Below are 24,257 nucleotides of genomic sequence, written 5' to 3'. Positions count from 1 at the left end.
GAGCAGCAGTGAGGGCTCTTCGGTACTGCACGGTACTGTCTTTCCAAGCTAGTCGGAAGACTTCCAGTTTTGTGTGGCGCCATTTCCGTTCCAATTTCCTGGAAGCTTGCTTCAAAGCTCGGGTATTTTCTGTATACCAGGGAGCTAGTTTCTTATGACAAATGTTTTTCGTTTTTAGGGGTGCAACTGCATCTAGGGTATTGCGCAAGGTTAAATTGAGTTCCTCAGTTAAGTGGTTAACTGATTTTTGTCCTCTGACGTCCTTGGGTAGGCAGAAGGAGTCTGGAAGGGCATCAAGGAATTTTTGTGTTGTCTGAGAATTTATAGCACGACTTTTGATGCTCCTTGGTTGGGGTCTGAGCAGATTATTTGTTGCGATTGCAAACGTAATAAAATGGTGGTCCGATAGTCCAGGATTATGTGGAAAAACATTAAGATCTACAACATTTATTCCATGGGACAAAACTAGGTCCAGAGTATGACTGTGGCAGTGAGTAGGTCCAGAGACATGTTGGACAAAACCCACTGAGTCGATGATGGCTCCGAAAGACTTTTGGAGTGGGTCTGTGGACTTCTCCATGTGAATATTAAAATCACCAAAAATTAGAATATGATCTGCTATGACTACAAGGTCTGATAGGAATTCAGGAAACTCAGAGAGGAACGCTGTATATGGCCCAGGAGGCCTGTAAACAGTAGCTATAAAAAGTGATTGAGTAGGCTGCATAGATTTCATGACTAGAAGCTCAAAAGACGAAAACGCCATTTTTTTTTTTGTAAATTGAAATTTGCTATCGTAGATGTTAGCAACACCTCCGCCTTTGCGGGATGCACGGGGGATATGGTCACTAGTGTAACCAGGAGGTGAGGCCTCATTTAACACAGTAAATTAATCAGGCTTAAGCCATGTTTCAGTCAGGCCAATCACATCAAGATTATGATCAGTGATTAGTTCATTGACTATGACTGCCTTTGAAGTGAGGGATCTAACATTAAGTAACCCTATTTTGAGATGTAAGGTATCACGATCTCTTTCAATAATGGCAGGAATGGAGGAGGTCTTTATCCTAATAAGATTGCTAAGGCGAACACCGCCATGTTTAGTTTTGCCCAACCTAGGTCGAGGCACAGACACAGTCTCAATGGGTATGGCTGAGCTGACTACACTGACTGTGCTATTGGCAGACTCCACTAAGCTGGCAGGTTGGCTAACAGCCTGCTGCCTGGCCTGCACCCTATTTCATTGTGGGGCTAAAGGAGTTAGAGCCCTATCTATGTTGGTAGATAAGATGACCCCTCCAGGTAGGATGGAGTCCGTCACTCCTTAGCAGGTCAGGCTTGGTCCTGTTTGTGGGTGAGTCCCAGAAAGAGGGCCAATTATCTACAAATTCTATCTTTTGGGAAGGGCAGAAAACAGTTTTCAACCAGCGATTGAGTGCTGAGACTCTGCTGTAGAGCTCGTCACTCCCCCTAACTGGGAGGGGGCCAGAGACAATTACTCGATGCCGACACATCTTTCTAGCTGATTTACACGCTGAAGCTATGTTGCACTTGGTGACCTCTGACTGTTTCATCCTAACATCGTTGGTGCCGACGTGGATAACAATATCTCTATACTCTCTACACTCGCCAGATTTAGCTTTAGCCAGCACCATCTTAAGATTAGCCTTAACGTCGGTAGCCCTGCCCCCTGGTAAACAGTGTATGATCGCTGGGTGATTCATTTTAAGTCTAATACTGCGGGTAATGGAGTCGCCAATGACTAGGGTTTTCAATTTGTCAGAGCTAACCGTGGGAGCCTTCGGCGTCTCAGACCCCGTAACGGGAGGAGTAGAGACAAGAGAAGACTCAGACTCAGACTCCGACTCCGACTCGCTACATAATGGGGAAAACCGGTTGAAAGTTTCTGTCGGCTGAATGAGCGACACCGGTTGAGCATTCCAACAGCATTTCCCTCCAGAAGCCATGAGAAAGTTGTCCGGCTGCGGGGACTGTGCGGGGGGATTTATACTAACGTTACTATCTGTACTTACTGGTGACACAGACGCTGTTTCTTCCTTTCCTACACTGAAAATACCCTTGCCTAACGATTGCGTCTGAAGCTGGGCTTGCAGCACAGCTATTTTCGCCGTAAGGCGATCGTTCTCCTGTATATTATGAGTACAGCGACTGCAATTAGAAGACATCATGTTAATGTTACTACTTAGCTTCGGCTGTTGAAGGTGTTGACGAACCATGTCCAGATAAAGCGTCCGGAGTGAAAAAGTTGAATGAGGGAAAAAAGTTGCGATGGAAAAACTAAAAATATAAACGGTAATTAAAAACAGAAACAAAACAAAAAACGTAAAGTTGTCAGCTAGCAAAGTAAAGTAAAGTTGGCAGCAAAACGCACAGCAACAAAACGCACAGCAGCACGTCTGCAGATTCAACAGGAAGTGACGAAATGATGTTGAATGTTTATCATTTTAAACTTGGAAAAGAACCCCTTAATCCCAGATTTGGGTCCTCACAACCACAAACCACTGTCACCGATACCTTCCAAACCACTGTCACTGATACCTTCCAAACCACTGTCACTGATACCTTCCAAACCACTGTCACTGATACCTTCCAAACCACTATCACTGATACCTTCCAATCCACTGTCACTGATACCTTCCAAACCACTGTCACTGATACCTTCCAAACCACTGTCACTGATACCTTCCAAACCACTGTCACTGATACCTTCCAAACCACTGTCACGGATACCTTCCAAACCACTGTCACTGATACCTTCCAAACCACTGTCACGGATACCTTCCAAACCGCTGTCACGGATACCTTCCAAACCACTATCACTGATATCTTCCAAACCACTGTCACTGATACCTTCCAAACCACTGTCACTGATACCTTCCAAACCACTGTCACTGATACCTTCCAAACCACTGTCACTGATACCTTCCAAACCACTGTCACTGATATCTTCTAAACCACTGTCACTGATACCTTCCAAACCACTGTCACTGATACCTTCCAAACCACTGTCACTGATACCTTCCAAACCACTATCACTGATACCTTCCAATCCACTGTCACTGATACCTTCCAAACCACTGTCACTGATACCTTCCAAACCACTGTCACTGATACCTTCCAAACCACTGTCACTGATACCTTCCAAACCACTGTCACTGATACCTTCCAAACCACTGTCACTGATACGTTCCAAACCACTGTCACCGATACCTTCCAAACCACTGTCACGGATACCTTCCAAACCACTATCACTGATACCTTCCAAACCACTGTCACCGATACCTTCCAAACCACTGTCACTGATACCTTCCAAACCACTGTCACTGATACCTTCCAAACCACTGTCACTGATACCTTCCAAACCACTGTCACTGATACCTTCCAAACCACTGATACCTTCCAAACCACTGTCACGGATACCTTCCAAACCGCTGTCACGGATACCTTCCAAACCACTATCACCGATACCTTCCAAACCACTGTCACCGATACCTTCCAAACCACTGTCACGGATACCTTCCAAACCACTGATACCTTCCAAACCACTGTCACGGATACCTTCCAAACCGCTGTCACGGATACCTTCCAAACCACTATCACCGATACCTTCCAAACCACTGTCACCGATACCTTCCAAACCACTGTCACCGATACCTTCCAAACCACTGTCACTGATACCTTCCAAACCACTGTCACCGATACCTTCCAAACCACTGTCACTGATACCTTCCAAACCACTGTCACTGATACCTTCCAAACCACTGTCACTGATACCTTCCAAACCACTGTCACTGATACCTTCCAAACCACTGATACCTTCCAAACCACTGTCACTGATACCTTCCAAACCACTGTCACTGATATCTTCCAAACCACTGTCACTGATACCTTCCAAACCACTGTCACTGATACCTTCCAAACCACTGTCACTGATACCTTCCAAACCACTGTCACTGATACCTTCCAAACCACTGTCACTGATACCTTCCAAACCACTGTCACTGATACCTTCCAAACCACTGATACCTTCCAAACCACTGTCACTGATACCTTCCAAACCACTGTCACTGATACCTTCCAAACCACTGTCACTGATACCTTCCAAACCACTGTCACTGATACCTTCCAAACCACTGTCACTGATACCTTCCAAACCACTGATACCTTCCAAACCACTGTCACTGATACCTTCCAAACCACTGATACCTTCCAAACCACTGATACCTTCCAAACCACTGATACTTTCCAAACCACTGATACTTTCCAAACCACTGTCACTGATACCTTCCAAACCACTGTCACTGATATCTTCCAAACCACTATCACTGATATCTTCCAAACCACTGTCACTGATACCTTCCAAACCACTGATACTTTCCAAACCACTGTCACTGATACCTTCCAAACCACTGTCACTGATATCTTCCAAACCACTGATATCAATCAATCAATCAATTTTATTTTATATAGCCCTTCGTACATCAGATAATATCTCGAAGTGCTGTACAGAAACCCAGCCTAAAACCCCAAACAGCTAGAATGCAGGTGTAGAAGCACGGTGGCTAGGAAAAACTCCCTAGAAAGGCCAAAACCTAGGAAGAAACCTAGAGAGGAACCAGGCTATGAGGGGTGGCCAGTCCTCTTCTGGCTGTGCCGGGTGGAGATTATAACAGAACTATGCCAAGATGTTCAAAAATGTTCATAAGTGACAAGCATGGTCAAATAATAATCATGAATAATTTTCAGTTGGCTTTTCATAGCTGATCATTAAGAGTTGAAAAACAACAGGTCTGGGACAGGTGGCGGTTCCATGACCGCAGGCAGAACAGCTGAAACTGGAATAGCAGCAAGGCCAGGCGGACTGGGGACAGCAAGGAGTCACCACGGGCGGCAGTCCCGATGCATGGTCCTAGGGCCCAGGTCCTCCGAGAGAAAGAAAGAGAGAAGGAGAAAATTAGAGAGAGCCAAGATTTTCAAAATGTTCATAAATGACAAGCATGGTCAAATAATAATCTGGAATAAATCTCAGTTGGCTTTTCATAGCCGATCATTAAGAGTTGAAAACAGCAGGTCTGGGACAGGTAGGGGTTCCATAACCGCAGGCAGAAGAGTTGAAACTGGAATAGCAGCAAGGCCAGGCGGACTGGGGGCAGCAAGGAGTCACCACGGCCGGTAGTCCCGACGTATGGTCCTAGGGCTCAGGTCCTCCGAGAGAAAGAGAGGAGAAAATTAGAGAGAGCCAAGATTTTCAAAATGTTCATAAATGACAAGCATGGTCAAATAATAATCAGGAATAAATCTCAGTTGGCTTTTCATAGCCGATCATTAAGAGTTGAAAACAGCAGGTCTGGGACAGGTAGGGGTTTCGTAACCGCAGGCAGAAACAGTTGAAACTGGAATAACAGCAAGGCCGGGCGGACTGGGGACAGCAAGGTGTCAGCATGCCCGGTAGTCCTGACGTATGGTCCTAGGGCTCAGGTTCTCAGAGAGAAAGAGAGAACGAGAGAATTAGAGAGAGCATACTTAAATTCACACAGGACACTGGATAAGACAGGAGAAGTATTCCAGGTATAACCAACAGACCCTAGCCCCCCGACACATAAACTACTGCAGCATAAATACTGGAGGCTGAGACAGGAGCGGTCAGGAGACACTGTGGCCCCATCCGAAGAAACCCCCGGACAGGGCCAAACAGGAAGGATATAACCCCACCCACTCTGCCAAAGCACAGCCCCCACACCACTAGAGGGATATCCTCAACCACCAACTTACAATCCTGAGACAAGGCCGAGTATAGCCCACAAAGGTCTCCATCACAGCACAACCAAGGGGGGGCGCCAACCCAGACAGGAAGTTCACGTCAGTAACTCAACCCACTCGTGACGCACCCCTCCTAGGGACGGCATGAAAGAGCACCAGCAAGCCAGTGACTCAGCCCCAGTAACAGGGTTAGAGGCAGAGAATCCCAGTGGAGAGAGGGGAACCGGCCCTGGAGAGACAGCAAGGGCGGTTCGTTGCTCCAGAGCCTTTCCGTTCACCTTCACACTCCTGGGCCAGACTACACTCAATCATATGACCTACTGAAGAGATAAGTCTTCAGTAAAGACTTAAAGGTTGAGACTGATACCTTCCAAACCACTGATACCTTCCAAACCACTGTCACTGATACCTTCCAAACCACTGTCACTGATACCTTCCAAACCACTGATACCTTCCAAACCACTGTCACTGATACCTTCCAAACCACTGATACCTTCCAAACCACTGATACCTTCCAAACCACTGATACTTTCCAAACCACTGATACTTTCCAAACCACTGTCACTGATACCTTCCAAACCACTGTCACTGATATCTTCCAAACCACTATCACTGATATCTTCCAAACCACTGTCACTGATACCTTCCAAACCACTGATACTTTCCAAACCACTGTCACTGATACCTTCCAAACCACTGTCACTGATATCTTCCAAACCACTATCACTGATATCTTCCAAACCACTGTCACTGATACCTTCCAAACCACTGTCACTGATACCTTCCAAACCAATATCACTGATACCTTCCAAACCACTGTCACTGATACCTTCCAAACCACTATCCCTGATACCTTCCAAACCACTGTCACCGATACCTTCCAAACCACTGTCACTGATACCTTCCAAACCACTGTCACCGATACCTTCCAAACCACTGTCACTGATACCTTCCAAACCACTGTCACTGATACCTTCCAAACCACTGTCACTGATACCTTCCAAACCACTATCCCTGATACCTTCCAAACCACTGTCACCGATACCTTCCAAACCACTGTCACTGATACCTTCCAAACCGCTGTCACTGATACCTTCCAAACCACTGTCACTGATACCTTCCAAACCACTGTCACTGATACCTTCCAAACCACTGTCACCGATACCTTCCAAACCACTGTCACCGATACCTTCCAAACCACTGTCACTGATACCTTCCAAACCACTATCACTGATATCTTCCAAACCACTGTCACTGATACCTTCCAAACCACTGTCACTGATACCTTCCAAACCACTGTCACCGATACCTTCCAAACCACTGTCACTGATACCTTCCAAACCACTGTCACTGATACCTTCCAAACCACTTGTTGAATATGTGATTTCTAACTTGTTGTGTAATTTTTATGTACAATGGCCGATGAGCACCGATGCGTTTTATCTATAATTTCTCTTCATTATTTATCTTCATATGATAAGGATTAAAAAGGATTTGCCAGTAGATTGTTGACTTGATTCATGATGATGACTGTTAGCTAAGATTTTGAAAGTATGATGTTGACATGATCAGTCCAATCAAAGCTACTGTACATATAATGTGATTTGACGTCATTCTATCTGTGGCCAATGACCTTGAGCCTTCTTGAATGGGCACTTCTATGGCAGCAGCCGAAAGGCTAGAATTTTCAAAATCTCCTCTTACACTTGGCAGTGATGTAAAGTCCTCATGAGTGACAGAACACTGAGTCAATCACGGCGCAACGCTCCGTATTTTCTGCTGGCGGGCCCCACCACCATAGAAAGCACTGAGCTAGGCTGAAACACTTGCATTTTGGAGCTGCCTAACTCAAGAAAACAAAAAAGAGACCATGTTTGTATGCAGCTTTATTAACTCAATGATATATATTAATTTTACATTGTTTGCAAACTAATATGTCACACATGTTAATGGAAAAATAACATGCAAAACAGGCAAGCCCCCCTCCGACCCACCTGCCCTGAATGACGGGTCACCAATGGGTGATTTGATGATGTTGAAATTGAAATGGTGCTGGAATAGTGGAAGCAGCTCCTATTTTCTTTGCGACTTGAGGTAAGTCTCCATGGTTCTAAATCAATACTTGTTAAGTGGTGTGAAAATGTCAGAAACATTAACTGTTTGTTACATGCAATATGCTTTGTGGACTTCATCGGACAGAAGTTGCTCATCGGTTTTGTGATGAAACAAAGGTGTGGTTGAATTTACTCTGCCATTGTGTCTTCTTATTGTCTCAGCCTTAGACGTATATCACAGTCGCAAGGCATGTGACCTAACAGGTCAAAGCGAACAACGCAATTATCCCAATACATAGGTTGTAATATGGCTGTTTTTTCTGGCTTCCCCAGTGATTTTACCCACACACCGCTACTGGTTGATAGAAAAGGCGGGGAGCCCAGCCGACAGCGAGTTGCAGTAGTCCAGACAGGAGATGGCGGGAGATGACAGTAGTCCAGACAAGTGCCTGGATTAGGACCTGCGCCGCTTCCTGTGTGAGGTAGGGTTGTACTCTACGGACGTTGTAGGGAATGAACCTGTAGGAGCGAGTCACTGCTTTGATGTTTTCAGAGAACGACAGGGTGTTGTTCAGGGTCACACCAAGGTTGTTTAGACCATGTGAGCATATGACAGAGCTGAGTGACTTCATGTACAGAGAGAAGAGTAGAGGGCCTAGAACAGAGCCGTGGGGAACACCAGTAATGAGAGAACGTTGTGCAGACACAGATCCTCTCCACATTACCTGGTAGGAGCGGCCCGCCAGGTAGGATGCAATCAAGGAGTGTTTAAAGCCTGAGACACCCAGCCCTGAGAGGGTGGAGAGGAGGATCTAATGGTTCACGGTGTCGAAGACAGAGGATAGATCTAGGAGGATGAGAACAGAGGAGAGAGAGTCAGCTTTGTCAGTGCGGAGAACCTCTGTAACACAGAGGACAGCAATCTCGGTTGAGTGACTCGTCTTGAAGGCTGACTGGTTAGGGTCAAGAAGATCATTCTGAGAGAGACAGTGAGACAGTCGATCAGAGACAGTACACTCAATTGTTTTGGAAAGAAGGGATACCGGTTTGTAGTTTTTGACATCAGAGGGGTTGAGTTTTTTTTTTTTGGAGGAGGGGAGTGACTCTGGCCGTTTTGAAGTCAGAGGCGACTCAGCCGGTGGTCAGGGATGACTTGATCACGGAAATGAGGAATGGGAGAAGGTCTCTGGAGATGGTCTGCAGAAGGAGGGATGGATGGATGGGGTTCAGAGGGCAGGTTGTCGGGCAGCCAGACCTCACTACTCACAGGATTTCATCCGGAGAGAGAGGGGAGAAAGGGGTCAAGGTGCAGGGTAGTTCTGTGTGAATGGGAGTACTAAGAGCGGTGAGCCATTGTCAGGAAATGAGCTTATCAAGGTGTCAAGCTCATTGAGGCACTCTCTAAGGTGCACCTGATGGACAATAGATGACAACAATATTAAGCTTGAGTGGACAAGTGACAGTGACAGCATGGAATTCAAATGAGGAGATGGACAGGTGAGAGAGGGAGAAAAGAGAAAATCTCCACAATGAGTAGCCCTGTGCCAATGCCGCAATGACCAAATGCTCTCGGACTACGAGAGAACACATAGTCAGAGGAAGGGAGAGCAGCTGGAATAGCAGTGTTCTCTGGGGTGATTCATGTCTCCATCAGGGCTAAAAAGTCCTGGGTGTGAAGGGCACTATTGGCTGAGATGAACTCTGCGTTATTGACTGCAGATTGGCAGAGGGTCGAATTTCAATGGGTGGAATTCCTGTTTCCTAATCGTACTGGATTCCAAGTGTATCGGCCAATCAACCAATCACTCTAATCTTATTTCCAACCATTGGGTTGTCCACAGACTAACCCATCTTTCCTAGTACACTACAATTGTACTATTTTCTTTAGCAATACATCCTATTTTGGTAGGCCGTCATTGTAAATAAGAATTTGTTCTTAACTGACTTGCCTAGTTAAATAAACGGTAAAGAAATAAATACACATTGTACTGTGATATCTTAGGAGGGTCTTGAATCTCTTTACTTGTACCAGGTCTACCAAGATTCCCCTAAAAATGAATATTTTACCTAAGAGTATAATCATATTTCCCAATTGATTGATCGTGGTTTTTCAGATCTTCTAACAGTATTGTTTGTAAGTCCAACTGAACAGAGACATTATGACTTCACAACCACTCCTGGTCTGGGCCTGACTCTAAAAGCAAGACACTGAAGGACAGTACCAAAAGAGATGATCTATTGATTCTGTTTCCTTGTGGCAGTCTGTACAAGGCTGACTGTTTATGCCCCATATATTGAGCATTCTTTTTGTGGTAAGTATTTTATATAATAGTTTAAATTGAAAAGAACGATTAATGCGTCACTTGTTGTTCTGTACTTCAGTTCACCTGATGCCATGGTATTGGGATAAATCTGTTCCCAACTATCTTGAATTTTATGCGGCATAGTTGTCAAACCTCTCGACCGTAAGTGGATCTGAAACGTTTAATGATTTATACTAGTCATTTTAATCCATGCATGGTTTTTCATTGGAGGCAGGAAAACCAATACATTCCTTCCTCTGTTGAGTAATTGCCTCTTCCATTTCACAGACTTCATCAGTAACATTTCAACTAACTATCTACTAACCCTAGCCCTAAACCTAACCTTTATTCTAAACCTTACCCTAACCCTAACCGTAACCTTAGCAAGCAGTTGCTTATCAACAGATCGTTTGTTGCTTATCAACAGATCGTTTGTTGCTTATCAACAGATCGTTTGTTGCTTATCAACAGATTGTTTGTTGCTTATCAACAGATAGTTTGTTGCTTATCAACAGATAGTTTGTTGATAGCATAACCGTCTGTAGAGGATATATCCAAATAAAGTGTGCATTTGTATTGAGCATACAACTCCATACATCTTTGTTAATGGCTTGTATCATTTTACCATCCTTATTTACAATGTCATTCGTAAATATGATACCTTTCTTCTACATTAAAAAAAAAATACATTTGGTCTTTCCTCCATCAGTACATTGGAGTTTAGACATTTATTTACCTTAATAATTGTTAAGTCTCTTCTGGAAGATGAAATTGGAATCAACTTTGTATGGCTTCATTTAAAAATGAGGATACTTTAGAGAGACGTGTGTGTTTGTGTGTGAGAGAGAGCTGCTTAGAAATCAACATATATATTCATCTATAGTACCATTTTCTCATGCATGAGAAGGTAACGTAACATATTTTTCAATATATATATAGGTGCAAACTCTTTGAAATACATGTGTGCAGACATCTATATAATTATTTCTGCATGAATGTGTGTATGCATAGCTTTACTATGTATGGACTTTCACAGTACTGACTGTACAGTACATATTTACATGGAGTGGACAAAACATTATGAACACCTGCTCTTTCCATGACATATACTGACCAGGTGAATCCAGGTGAAATGAGCTATGTCACTTGTTAAATTCACTTCACACAGTGTAGACGAAAGGGACAATTGAGACAATTCAGACATGGATTGTATATATTTAGAGGGTGAATGGGCAAGACAAAAGATTTAAGTGCCTTTGAACGGTGTCAAGAACTGCAACGCTGCTGGGTTTTTCCACGCTCAACAGTTTCCCATGTGTACCAAGAATGGTCCACCACCCAAAGGACATCCAGCCAACTTGAACCAACTGTGGGAAGCATTCGAGTCAACATGGGCCAGCATCCCTGTGGAACGCTTTCGACACCTTGTAGTCCATGCCCTGACGAATTGAGTCTGTTCTGAGGGCAAAAGGGGGGGGGGTGCAACTCAATCTTAGGAAGGTGTTAGTTATAATATAAATGGTATAAACCAGCCTATTAAGAGGAAGGAACTGCTTAACAAACTCAATTCAATATTAGGAAGGTGTTCTTAATGTTTTGTACACATTTTGAATAATACATTTAATAAAAGGCAGTAGGCGTCGAAAGCTGAGGTATCTGGCAGATCTCCCCTCCTGTGTTGCTGCATTGGTGTCAGTGTCGTACGAGTATTGAGCTTTCATATCATTGTCCTACTTTATAGAGACCTCTATCCTCTAGCTAGCTCAACAAAACAGGTCTCTAATGAGCCAAGCTGAACACAGCCTGCTTGAGAGACCAAGACAATATTTCTAGTTATCAATAAAATAACATACTACTTGGACTAGTTCTTCAATTGGTTCAAAAGCCACCCCCCAAATGTACATGCAAATGACTACCTCCTCCTCGGAAGAAAAGTAGAAAAAAAAAACATAAAAATGACTAATCCCTTTACATTCCCAAAGCTCCCTCATTAGCTTATTCTGATTCCAAACTCCTTAACGTCTTCAGCTCAAATGGTGCAGAACGTTTTCAACTTCTTCTTCTTCTTCTTTCTTCTGTCTCCCTCCCTGCTTCATTCCAACCTGCCTGAAGCTTATTCCGGCTATGCTGCATCTCTCTACTCCATACAGATGACAGGAACTAACCATGGGAAGGCAGATCTCCCCACGCCGTAGCGAGAGAGGCTGTGCTGTACTGTAGGCTACATAGGGGAGCACCTGGGGTCAATTATGAATATTTAAATTCAAATTAGGGATGACCTTGAGTGTGTTGAGAGCTTAATTTGTGTTCCAGACCCTCATAATGGAGATGCCTGGAAGGTTCCACAGTGTTAGGAGAATTAACACAACCTCGCTCTCTGTTGTGGAGTGAGTGTTTGCATTCATGCGCGTGTGTGAGAGAGAGAGACAGAGACTATTTTAAAGCTTAACTATACTCAAGAGAATGATATCTGTATCGTTGGACCTAATTAGTCAGAGCCAATTCTACATATTAACAAGCATATTAATACTCTGATGTTATAGCTCTATTAATATATGTTTTTATAGGGACAACATGTCCTTTATAGTCTGGTGGCCCTCTCTGTTCAGCTATACCATTCCACTCATTGCCATTCCTGTCATTTGCCAAAGAGACTGGCCTTTCGGCAATCTTCAAATATGAACATTCTATCATTAATGAGCTCGGGGAGAACAGAGGATTTAATCCTACATGTGATAACTGTCTCAGCTATATCCAATCACAATGTTCATGCAAATTTGACCTATAGGAAAATGTTCTAACTTAATTCATGAATTTGATTGGAAACGCTCTAACATTGGGCATTCTGACGTAATACACGTAATTGTAATACACGTAATTGTAAACATAACCATTGGGCGTGGGGAGAACAGAGTACTCCTGTTAATTGCATTTTTACCCCCAGCCAATGTGATCCCATCACAGCAGAGAAGCTCTCACCATTTAAACTTACCTGCCAGTTCATTGTGAATGCTGTAACCTATTTTATAACCAGCAAGCAAGAGTAAGGTGCTTCTTTCCTTGAATATATACCGTATATATAGAGTATGTGGACACCCCATCAATTTAGTGTATTTGACTATTTCAGCCACACCCGTTACTGACAGGTGTATTAAAATCAAGCACACAGCCATGCATTCTCCACAGATTCCTGACCTCAACCCCATCAAACACCTTTTGGATGAATTGGAACGCCGACTGCGAGCCAGGCCTAATCACTCAACATCAGTGCCCGACCTCATAATGCTCTTTTGCCTGATTTGAAGCAAGTCCCTGCAGTAATGTTCCAACATCAAGTGGAAAGCCTTCCCAGAAGAGTGGGGGCTGTTGTAGCAGCAAAGTGGGGACCAACTACATATTAATGCCCATGATTTTGTAATGAGTTGTTCGACGAGAAGGTCGTGTAGTTCTGGTCTTGTATTGTATATACTCTGCACTGAACCGCGGTAATGTCTTCAATGAAGGTCTTATAGAATTCACCTGGGTATCCATCTGTCCCTGGTGATTTTGTATTTTTCAATCCCTTGATGTCTTCTTCAATCTCGTTCTTTGTAACTGGTCATGTCATTTCGGCCCCCTCTTCCTCTAATAATTTACTGAGTTTTAATTTAGACTAAAGGGTTTACATGTATCCTTGTTTATGGTCTTGTTCTGATGAATCGTAAAGGTCTTTATAATATGCTGTAAATGCCTGGAGGGCTAAAAAGCAGCTGGCTCTCTTACCCGTCTCATATCTTTGATTAGTAAATCTAAGTGCCCCTTCTGCTTCATGAGTCAATAACTCCTCTAACTTTTGTCTACATTCATTCAACTTATAACAATGTATCATCATCCCTTGTTTGTTTATATTCCCGTTCAAGTCTGGTTAAACCATTCTCCAAACCATGCTGTTCTTCAATACGCTGCTTCTTCAATACCGCCTTTGTCCATTCCCACAAAATAGATGATAATACTTACTTCATCATTATCATTCATAGTAAAGTCATCCTTCAATTGTTCTTGTAACTGTTGCTTTACAATAGGGTCTGTCAATATGGAGACATTAAGCCTCCAATATTTAAAGTGTGTCTCCATTCCAAGATTTATCTTGAGACATATTGGACTGTGGTCCGATATAGTTATAGGTTCAATGCTACATTTCTCTACTTACTGCTTGAATATACAAAATAAGTCTATTCTGGTGTAGCTGCCATGAACCTTTCAGAGAAAAACTAAAACATTCATTCTGGGATGCTTAAAACGGCAAATATCATTCATCATGGCAGCCAGAGCTTTAGATTTTTTAGAATGTGGACTTTACTCGGCAGGAAGTCAGTCAACCTTGTAATTCTGTATGCAATTAAAGTCCCCGCCAACAATAACCATCCCTTTTACATTGTATGCAATTAAAGTCCCCGCCAAAATAACCATCCCTTTTACATTGTATGCAATTAAAGTCCCCGCCAAAATAACCATCCCTTTTACATTGTATGCAATTAAAGTCCCCGCCAACAAAAACCATCCCTTTTACATTGTATGCAATTAAAGTCCCCGCCAACAATAACCATCCCTTTTACATTGTATGCTATTAAATATATCTTTAAAGAACTCTGGGTTGTCTTCATTTGGTGCTTACAGGTTCAGAAATAGTCATTTCTGTACCCCCTACTGACCTCACTACCATCACATATCTACACTGATCATCAATCAACACTTCATCCTTGGCAAAGCACACTGATCTATTGCAACCCCTTTTTGGTTAAGTTGGTTAAGCAGTTTTTTTACTTTTAATAGGGGGGTTTATACCATTTATAGTATAACTAACACCGTCCTAATATTGACTTCCACCCCCCCCCCCCACCCTTTTGCCCTCAGAACAGCCTTAATTTGTTGGGGCATGGACTCTACAAGGTGTCGAAAGCGTTCCACAGGAATGCTGGCCCATGTTGACTCCAACGCTTCCCACAGTTGTGTCAAGTTGTGGCTGGATGTCCTTTGGGTGGTGGACCCTTCTTGATACGCAGTGGAAACTTTTGAGAGTGATATACAAATTTGTCGGTATACAAATCCCAAAAGAAAGAAATGATCTCACTCCAATAAATTTTTATAGAAAGTTAGCAAAAATAGATAAGATCTTGCTACCATGGAAAGGAAAATACCTGTCTATTTGTGGGAAAATCACCCTGATTAACTCTTTAATCATATCACAGTTTACCTATTTGCTTATGGTTTTGCCTACACCTAGTGACCTGCTTTTTAAATTATATGAAGAAAAAATATTCAATTTTATTTGGAACGGCAAGCCAGATAAAATTAAAAGGGCCTATTTATATAACGAATATGAATTCGGAGGGCAGAAATGATTAAATATTAAAGCATTAGACCTCTCACTAAAGGCATCAGTCATACAAAAGTTATACTTAAATCCAAACTGGTTCTCTAGTAGATTGGTACGAATTTCTCATCCTATGTTCAAGAAGGGTCTTTTTCCCTTTATTCAGATTACACCTGCTCACTTTCGGTTGATTGAAAAGGAAATAATCTCCAAAATATCTTTATTTTTTAAACAAGCCTTAGAAAGTTGGTTGCAATTTCAGTTTAATCCACCTGAAAGGATGGAACAAATAGTATAACAAATCTTGTGGTTAAATTCAAATATAGTAATTGATAAAAAACTGTATTTATCGAAGAAATGTTTAAAAAAGGTATAATTTTTGTGAATGATATCATAAATAGGACTGGTGGAGTTATGTCACACATGCAGCTAACACAGACATATGGAAATGTCTGCTCTACCCAAAATTACAACCAATTAATTGCAGCATTACCACAAAAATGGAAGAGGCAGGTGGAAGGGGATAAAAGTAAGGAACTTGTATGTCGGCCTTATATTAAAGAACATAAATGGTTAAAGAAAAGTGTGATAAATAAAAACATATACCAATTTCATTTAAGGACCAAAAAACTTACAGCTGTGCCATATAAATTGCAAAATAGTTGGGAAGAGATTTTCGATGTACCCATTCCATGGCACATGGTTTATGAATTGATACGCAAAACAACGCCGGATTCAAAACTTCGAATTTTTCAATTTAAATTACTGTACAAAATTCTTGCAACTAATAGAATGTTATATATATGGGGGATACAATCTTCTCAGCTCTGTAGATTCTGCTGTGAGGAGGCAGAGTCATTAGACCATTTATTTTGGTATTGTCCGCATGTAGCTCGTTTTTGGTCACAGGTCCAGGAATGGTTGAAGAATTGCAACATTTGCGTAGAACTAACGCTACAGATAGCAATACTGGGGGATTTGAAAAGCCATAGTCAATCAATCAATAATATAATAATTATTTTAGCAAAAATGTTTATTTTTAATTTACAATCCGTGGAAGCTATGAGAATAGGAAGTTTCAAATCTTTTGTGAAGCATCACAGCACAGTTGAAAAATATATGGCAAATAAAAATCCGAAATGGATGATGTTGGAAGATAGATGGGAAAATTTGAGTGGAGCTGAAGGGTGGGACTAATAACAAGATAAACAATGTAGGGCATACGGGATCTGTGAAATGTGTATAGGTGCGGAGCTATTGTGAAATAGCACAGTTACAAGTGGAAAGCAAACTGGATGGACAACAGAAATAGAGGAAGGACTAAGAACAAACAAGAGAGAACTATTATAAAGTAGACTGTGTCTGTAAAATGTGTATAAGATGTATAAATTGAAGGTAAAACCAGAAATGTTTATCAGTTTACTCCAATTGGGGGATCGGTGGTAGGGTTTGCAGGGAATAATAATAAAGATATACTCTTTAAAAAAAGTATGTATGTCTATGTAGGTATGTGTATGTATATATGTGTATATGTATGCATACGTGAATGGAAATATATATTTACCCAAAAAAATATGGGGGATTGGAAATGATGCAGACAATTACATTGGAAGCAACATTCTTTCCGCAATATTAAGCTGATCCACCCCCCAAAAAAAGAAAAAAAAAGAAAAAAAAACCAACAACTTTTGAGAGTGAAAAACCCAGCAGCGTTGCAGTTCTTGACACAAACCGGTGCGTCTGGCACCTACTACCAGACCCTTTTCAAAAGCACTTAAGTAGTTTGCCTTGCCCATTCAGTCTCTGAATGGCACACATACACAATCCATGTAGCAGCATACCACCCTGCATACCACTGCAGGCTTGCTTCTGAAGCTAAGCAGGGTTGGTCCTGGTCAGTCCCTGGATGGGAGACCAGATGCTGCTGGAAGTGGTGTTGGAGGGCCAGTAGGTGGCACTCTTTCCTCTGGTCTAAAAAATATCCCAATGCCCCAGGGCAGTGATTGGGGACACTGCCCTGTGTAGGGTGCCGTCTTTCGGATGGGATGTTAAACGGGTGTCCTGACTCTCTGAGGTCATTAAAGATCCCATGGCACTTATCGTAAGAGTAGGGGTGTTAACCCCGATGTCCTGGCTAAATTCCCAATCTGGCCCTCAAACCATCATGGTCACCTAATAATCCCCAGTTTACAATTGGCTCATTCATCCCCCTCCTCTCCCCTGTAACTATTCCCCAGGTCGTTGCTGCAAATGAGAATGTGTTCTCAGTCAACTTACCTGGTAAAATAACGGTAAAATAAATAAGTAAATAAAATGTCTCAATTGCCCTAAAGGCATAAAAATGATTGAAGTGGATTTTATTTAACAAGTGACATCAATAAGGGATCATCACCTGGATTCACCTGGTCAGTCTAGAGCATATGTTCCTAATGTTTTGTACACTCAGTGTATATTAGGCCTATCCTCCTACAGTGAATTTAGGGGACCATCACCCGTGCTATGCAAGCCAGAGACAGATTTTTTGCGGGGGGTCTGACACGTTTTGTGCCAATAAATTGAAGTTGAACATTGCCAAATGCGTCCGTTTAATTAAATGTACAATAAAAAAGTATAGTGCCTAAGCCTATTTAATTAAACCATGTTAATGTAGGCAACAGATCGCAAAGCAGAGAATCCCCGATTCCCCACTGAGATCCTTTTTGGAAATGACAAGTGCAAGTACCCTGTCCAGATGCTCGCATCAGCTTGCCTGGCTACCCAAACTCCTTGCTATGGCCAAACGCTACGCCATGACACTCCCGCACACGATCTGAGTACCCCCTCGACGATTTCTAGAACGCAAACAAATTCTAACTAGTGATGCACGATATATCGGTGAACATATCGGAATCGGACGATATTAGCTAAAAATGCCAACATCGGTATCGCCCGATGTCTAGTTTAACTCAGAGTTGAAAAACTGATGTCATAGCTGACGTGCATATCTATATAACGTAGGTACATGATGTAATGACGCCATGTAAAATGTTACACTACACGTGCAACACAGCATTCCTAACCTAGCCCACAATGTCTGCTGTGTGGATCGAGCAGTCAGCAAGTCGAACAGTCATTTGAAAGAGTAAGAACATTTCAGAGAGACAACTCAAAGGCAAAATCCATTAAAGCCAAGATAATGGAATTCCTTGCCCTTGACAATCAACCGTTCTCTGTCGTGGGTGATGTTGGCTTTTGCAACTGGTCGAGCACGTACACCCTAACGTTACCAAGTGCGCTATTGTTCAGATATTGCCCTACCGGAGTTACAGAGTAATAGCGTCACTGCTATTAGCTTCACAACATACTATGGAATGCCATTTTGGTTTTTGCATGTCAAAAAAGATACACATCAAATAACACTACCTGACAATAACACTATTTGATGCGTTAAATAAGCTTTTAATTTGAGATGTCAAATAACACAGTTCTATTATAGTGTTCTGAGTTTGCACGTGCAAGCCAAGCACCACCACTACTGTCAGTAGCACTGTCAAAGCTGTACAAAAAGTCTGCAAACAAGCAAACACCGGCCACGAACGATGTGTTTACAACATCGCATTTGTAATAAACATTATTTGTTCGACCGCAACTTCTGGGGTAGCTAGCTAGCTTTATCTTTTGGTACCTACTGTAGATAGCACCAATACAACCAACCTGAAAACAATGACCATTAGAAACCGCCATCATTTTCACTATTCTTAGCAATGGTTTAGGAATCCTTGTGAGTAAGTATTAGCTAGGTAGTCACTTGTTGTTCGCCTATTGAACTTCAGATCATGAAAATAAATAGCTAGCCAGCTACTTAACCCTGTTGCTCAAAGCTAACGTTATAAGCAGCCAGCTACCTTCATCTGGCTAGTGAGGCTCGACCGGACCGGGTTATGTGTTGTGAAGCTAGTCACAATAAGGGTTAGGCACAATAGTGGAATTTGCATTTTGCCTTTAAAAAAAAGTACCTCTTTGAAAGTGTTGCAGAAGGTTACAATTGGTGGAATCGTGCCATATTTAAACTAGATAATGTTAAACAAGGTTGGAATGTGAAGCAATGAAATGGGGTATCAGTCTACTCGGTGACACCCACAGTTTAGGCAAATATTAGCGTTGTAGCTCTTATCGTGGGACTGTGACTGTGTGAAATCACCTCCCCAGTCAGCCTATTTTGTGTATTGACATTCATATTGTACTGTACAGCTTTACCTGAGGATTGGGGATCAATGAAATGGGGTAACAGTCTACTCAATACCCAATATATTTTTTCCCAACGTCCTCAGAGATATCAGACTCAAACATCCACGTAGTGTAGCTTCTCCTCTGGAATATTGTTCAATACATATAGGTTGACAATAAATGTGGCTCAATTCACAGTTGTTTCAGAGTCCCGCAATAAGAGCTACGACGCTAATGTTCTCTGGGTGTCACTGAGTAGACTGCTACCCCATGTCATTGATCCACAATCCATAGGTAAGGCTGTCAGTGAAATAATTATGCCCCCAATGCAATACTAAAGTATAACACATCCAGTGTGATTTCAACAGATGTTTGTCAAATTAACAAATTATAGTTTTTTGATGATTTTATATAACAACATTCCAACCACATTTAGCATAATCTATTAAATTATGTCATAATTCTACTATTTGTATTCATTTGCATCACTGTCAATGACATAGTTTTATTTTGAAGGCTAACCGCAAAATCCACTTTTGTGGCTAATCCTTATTGTGGCTAGCTTCACATAGATGGGCCTGACCACCATTAATCAGATAAGAACGGTCTTATAAATCAGGGTTATTTTAGACGATGACACCTAGCTATATAGTTAGCTAGCTAACTATAGCTACTGAAACAGGTTGTGTCGTTTTGCTATGTTTTTGGGGAAGAACATTGTTCGCATCCATGAGATAGCTAGCTTTTTTTTAATGAGGTGCGCGAGACAACTTTGCCAGCATCATAGCACACGTATCGATGAATCGTTGCGACATGAAATACGAGTGATAGTGTAATCAATGTGTAATAACTAAGTAAAAATATGTATGAACGCATTAAATTATTATGTGATGTGCAGTCATATTCATGGTTGTAACGGCGGTCCTCTCTCTCTTCATAAGAAGAGGAGGTGTATTGAGGGAGCCAAGGCGCAGCAGGTTGTGAATACATAATGGATTTAATGACAAGACGAAAAACGAACACGAACTACACTTGAAATGATACAAAATAACAAACGACGTAGACTGACCTAAACATGAGAACTTACATAGACACGAAGAACGCACGAATAGGAAACAGACTACATAAACCGAACAAACCGTATACAGTTCCGTATGGTGCAAACATAACACAAACACGGAAGACAATCACCCACAAACAAACAGTGAGAACACCCTACCTAAATATGACTCTTAATTAGAGGAGAACGCAAAACACCTGCCTCTAATTAAGAGCCATACCAGGCAACCAAAACCAACATAGAAACAGATAACATAGACTGCCCACCCAAAACTAACGCCCTGACCAATTACACATACAAAAACAACATAAAACTGGTCAGGACCGTTACATAACCCCCCCCTCAAGGTGCGAACTCCGGGCGCACCAGCACAAAGTCCAGGGGAGGGTCTGGGTGGGCAGGTGACCACGGTGGTGGCTCCGGCTCTGGACGCTGTCCCCACACCACCATAGTCACTCCCCGTTTTTGTCTTCCCCTCCCAATGACCACCCTAAAACTCACATCCCCTAAATAAACGGGCAGCACCGGGACAAGGGGCAGCACCGGGACAAGGGGCAGCACCGGGACAAGGGGCAGCACCGGGACAAGGGGCAGCACCGGGACAAGGGGCAGCACCGGGACAAGGGGCAGCACCAGGATAAGGGGCAGCACCAGGATAAAGACCAGCACCGAGACAAGGGGCAGCACCGGGACAAGGGGCAGCACCGGGACAAGGGGCAGCACCGGGACAAAGGGCAGCACCGGGACAAGGGGCAGCACCGGGACAAGGGGCAGCACCGGGACAAGGGGCAGATCCCGGCTGATAAACTCTGGCAGATCCTGGCTGAGGGACTCTGGCAGGTCTATGCAGGCTGACGGCTCTCGACGCTCATGGCAGGCTGACGGCTCTCGACGCTCATGGCAGGCTGACGGCTCTCGACGCTCATGGCGGGCTGACGGCTCTCGACGCTCATGGCGGGCTGACGGCTCTCGACGCTCATGGCGGGCTGACGGCTCTGGCTGCTCATGGCTCTCTGACGGCTCTGGCTGCTCATGGCTCGCTGGCGGCTCTGGCAGATCCAGTCTGGTTGGCGGCTCTGGCAGATCCTGTCTGGTTGGCGGCTCTGGCAGATCCTGTCTGGTTGGCGGCTCTGGCAGATCCTGTCTGGTTGGCGGCTCTGGCAGATCCTGTCTGGTTGGCGGCTCTGGCAGATCCTGTCTGGCGGACGGCTCTAGCGGCTCCTGTCTGGCGGACGGCTCTAGCGGCTCCTGTCTGGCGGACGGCTCTAGCGGCTCCTGTCTGGCGGACGGCTCTGTAGGCTCATGGCAGACGGGCGGCTTTGCAGGCTCATGGCAGACGGGCGGCTTTGCAGGCTCATGGCAGACGGGCGGCTTTGCAGGCTCATGGCAGACGGATGGCTCAGACGGCGCTGGGGAGACGGATGGCTCAGATGGCGCTGGGGAGACGGATGGCTCAGATGGCGCTGGGGAGACGGATGGCTCAGATGGCGCTGGGGAGACGGATGGCTCAGATGGCGCTGGGGAGACGGATGGCTCTGGCCGGATACGGCGCACTGTAGACCTGGTGCGTGGTGCCGGAACTGGAGGCACCGGGCTAAGGATAAGCACCTTCCTACTAGTGCGGGGAGCAGGGACAGGGCACACTGTATTCTCAAAGCCCACTCTATACCTGATGCGAGGTACCGGCACTGGTGACACCGGGCTGAGGACAAGCACATCAGGATTAGTAGGGGTAGAAGATACAGTTTGTTCAGGGCTCTGGAGACGCACAGGAGGCTTTGTGCGTGGTGCCGGAACTGGAGGCACCGAACTGGATACACACACTACAGAGAGAGTGCGTGGAGGAGGAACTGGGCTCAGGAGACGCACTGGTAGCCTAGTGCATAGTGTAGGCACTGTAGGTACTAGGCTGGGGCGGGGAGGTGGCGCCGGAAATACCGGACCGTGGAGGCGTACTGGCACTCTTGAGCATTGAGCCTGCCCAACCTTACCTGGTTGAATGCTCCCAGTCGCCCGACCAGTGCGGGGAGGTGGAATAACCCGCACCGGCCTATGTAGGCGAACCGGGGAAACCATGCGTAAGGCCGGTGCCATGTATGCCGGCCCGAGGAGACGCACTGGAGACCAGACGCGTTGAGCCGGCCTCATGACACCTGGCTCAATACCCAATCTAGCCCTACCAGTGCGGGGAGGTGGAATAACCCGCACTGGGCTATGCACTCGTACAGGAGACACCGTGCGCTCTACTGCGTAACACGGCGCCTGCCCGTACTCCCGCTCTCCACGGTAAGCCTGGGAAGTGGGCGCAGGTCTCCTACCTGCCCTTGGCCCACTACCTCTTAGCCCCCCCCAATACATTTTTGGGTGTTACTTACGGGCTTTTTGGGCTTCCGTGCCAGACGCGTTCCCTCATAGCTCCGGTTCCTCTCTCCGGTAGCCTCTGCTCTCCTCAGTGCCTCCAGCTGTTCCCATGGGAGGCGATCCCTACCAGCCAGGATCTCCTCCCATGTGTAGCAACCCTTTCCGTCCAATATATCGTCCCATGTCCATTGCTCCTTCTTTTCCTGTCCCTTACTCCATTTACTCCGCTGCTTGGCTCTGGAATGGTGGGTGATTCTGTAACGGCGGTCCTCTCTCTCTTCATAAGAAGAGGAGGTGTATTGAGGGAGCCAAGGCGCAGCAGGTTGTGAATACATAATGGATTTAATGACAAGACGAAAAACGAACACGAACTACACTTGAAATGATACAAAATAACAAACGACGTAGACTGACCTAAACATGAGAACTTACATAGACACGAAGAACGCACGAATAGGAAACAGACTACATAAACCGAACAAACCGTATACAGTTCCGTATGGTGCAAACATAACACAAACACGGAAGACAATCACCCACAAACAAACAGTGAGAACACCCTACCTAAATATGACTCTTAATTAGAGGAGAACGCAAAACACCTGCCTCTAATTAAGAGCCATACCAGGCAACCAAAACCAACATAGAAACAGATAACATAGACTGCCCACCCAAAACTAACGCCCTGACCAATTACACATACAAAAACAACATAAAACTGGTCAGGACCGTTACAATGGTCAACAAGCTTATTTGACACGTCCAATAGTGTTATTTGACGTGTATCTTTTTTGACATGCAAAGACCAAAACGGCGTTCCATAGAAATCCTGGTTGAGAATGAAACGACTGAACAAATGAACAACCAAACAGTAAGTTAAAGAAATGTGTTTTGATTATGTTTTACTGGTAATGGAGACATACGTAAATGCCAACTAAATAACTTTTTGGTCAGTGTGGTGTGTGTGTAACCTTTATTTAACTAGGCAAGTCAGTTAAGAACCTTTTCTTATCCACAATGACGGCCTACCCCGGCCAAACTCGGACAACGCTGGGCCAAACTCGGACAACGCTGGGCCAATTGTGCGCAGTCCTATGGGACTCCCAATCACGGACGCATGTGATACAGCCTGGATTCGA

The 24,257-nt window shown here is 44.0% G+C and overlaps 1 protein-coding gene across 1 annotated transcript in view; it reads left to right on the top strand.

Annotated features, from left to right (window-relative positions):
* The window catches only part of LOC129811134 (proteoglycan 4-like), a 167,892-nt gene that overhangs the window by 123,486 nt on the left and 20,149 nt on the right, over positions 1-24,257 (top strand). The window contains exon 2 of the mRNA XM_055862342.1: positions 2,916-4,294. Coding sequence (XP_055718317.1) covers positions 2,916-4,294 — 1,379 coding nt within the window. The remainder of the gene's footprint in view (positions 1-2,915; positions 4,295-24,257) is intronic.

The sequence above is a fragment of the Salvelinus fontinalis genome, chromosome 14, assembly GCF_029448725.1.
Source record: "Salvelinus fontinalis isolate EN_2023a chromosome 14, ASM2944872v1, whole genome shotgun sequence".
Lineage (NCBI taxonomy): Eukaryota > Metazoa > Chordata > Actinopteri > Salmoniformes > Salmonidae > Salvelinus > Salvelinus fontinalis.
Note: the sequence above shows the minus strand (reverse complement) of the source record. Positions and strands in the feature narration are given on the sequence as shown.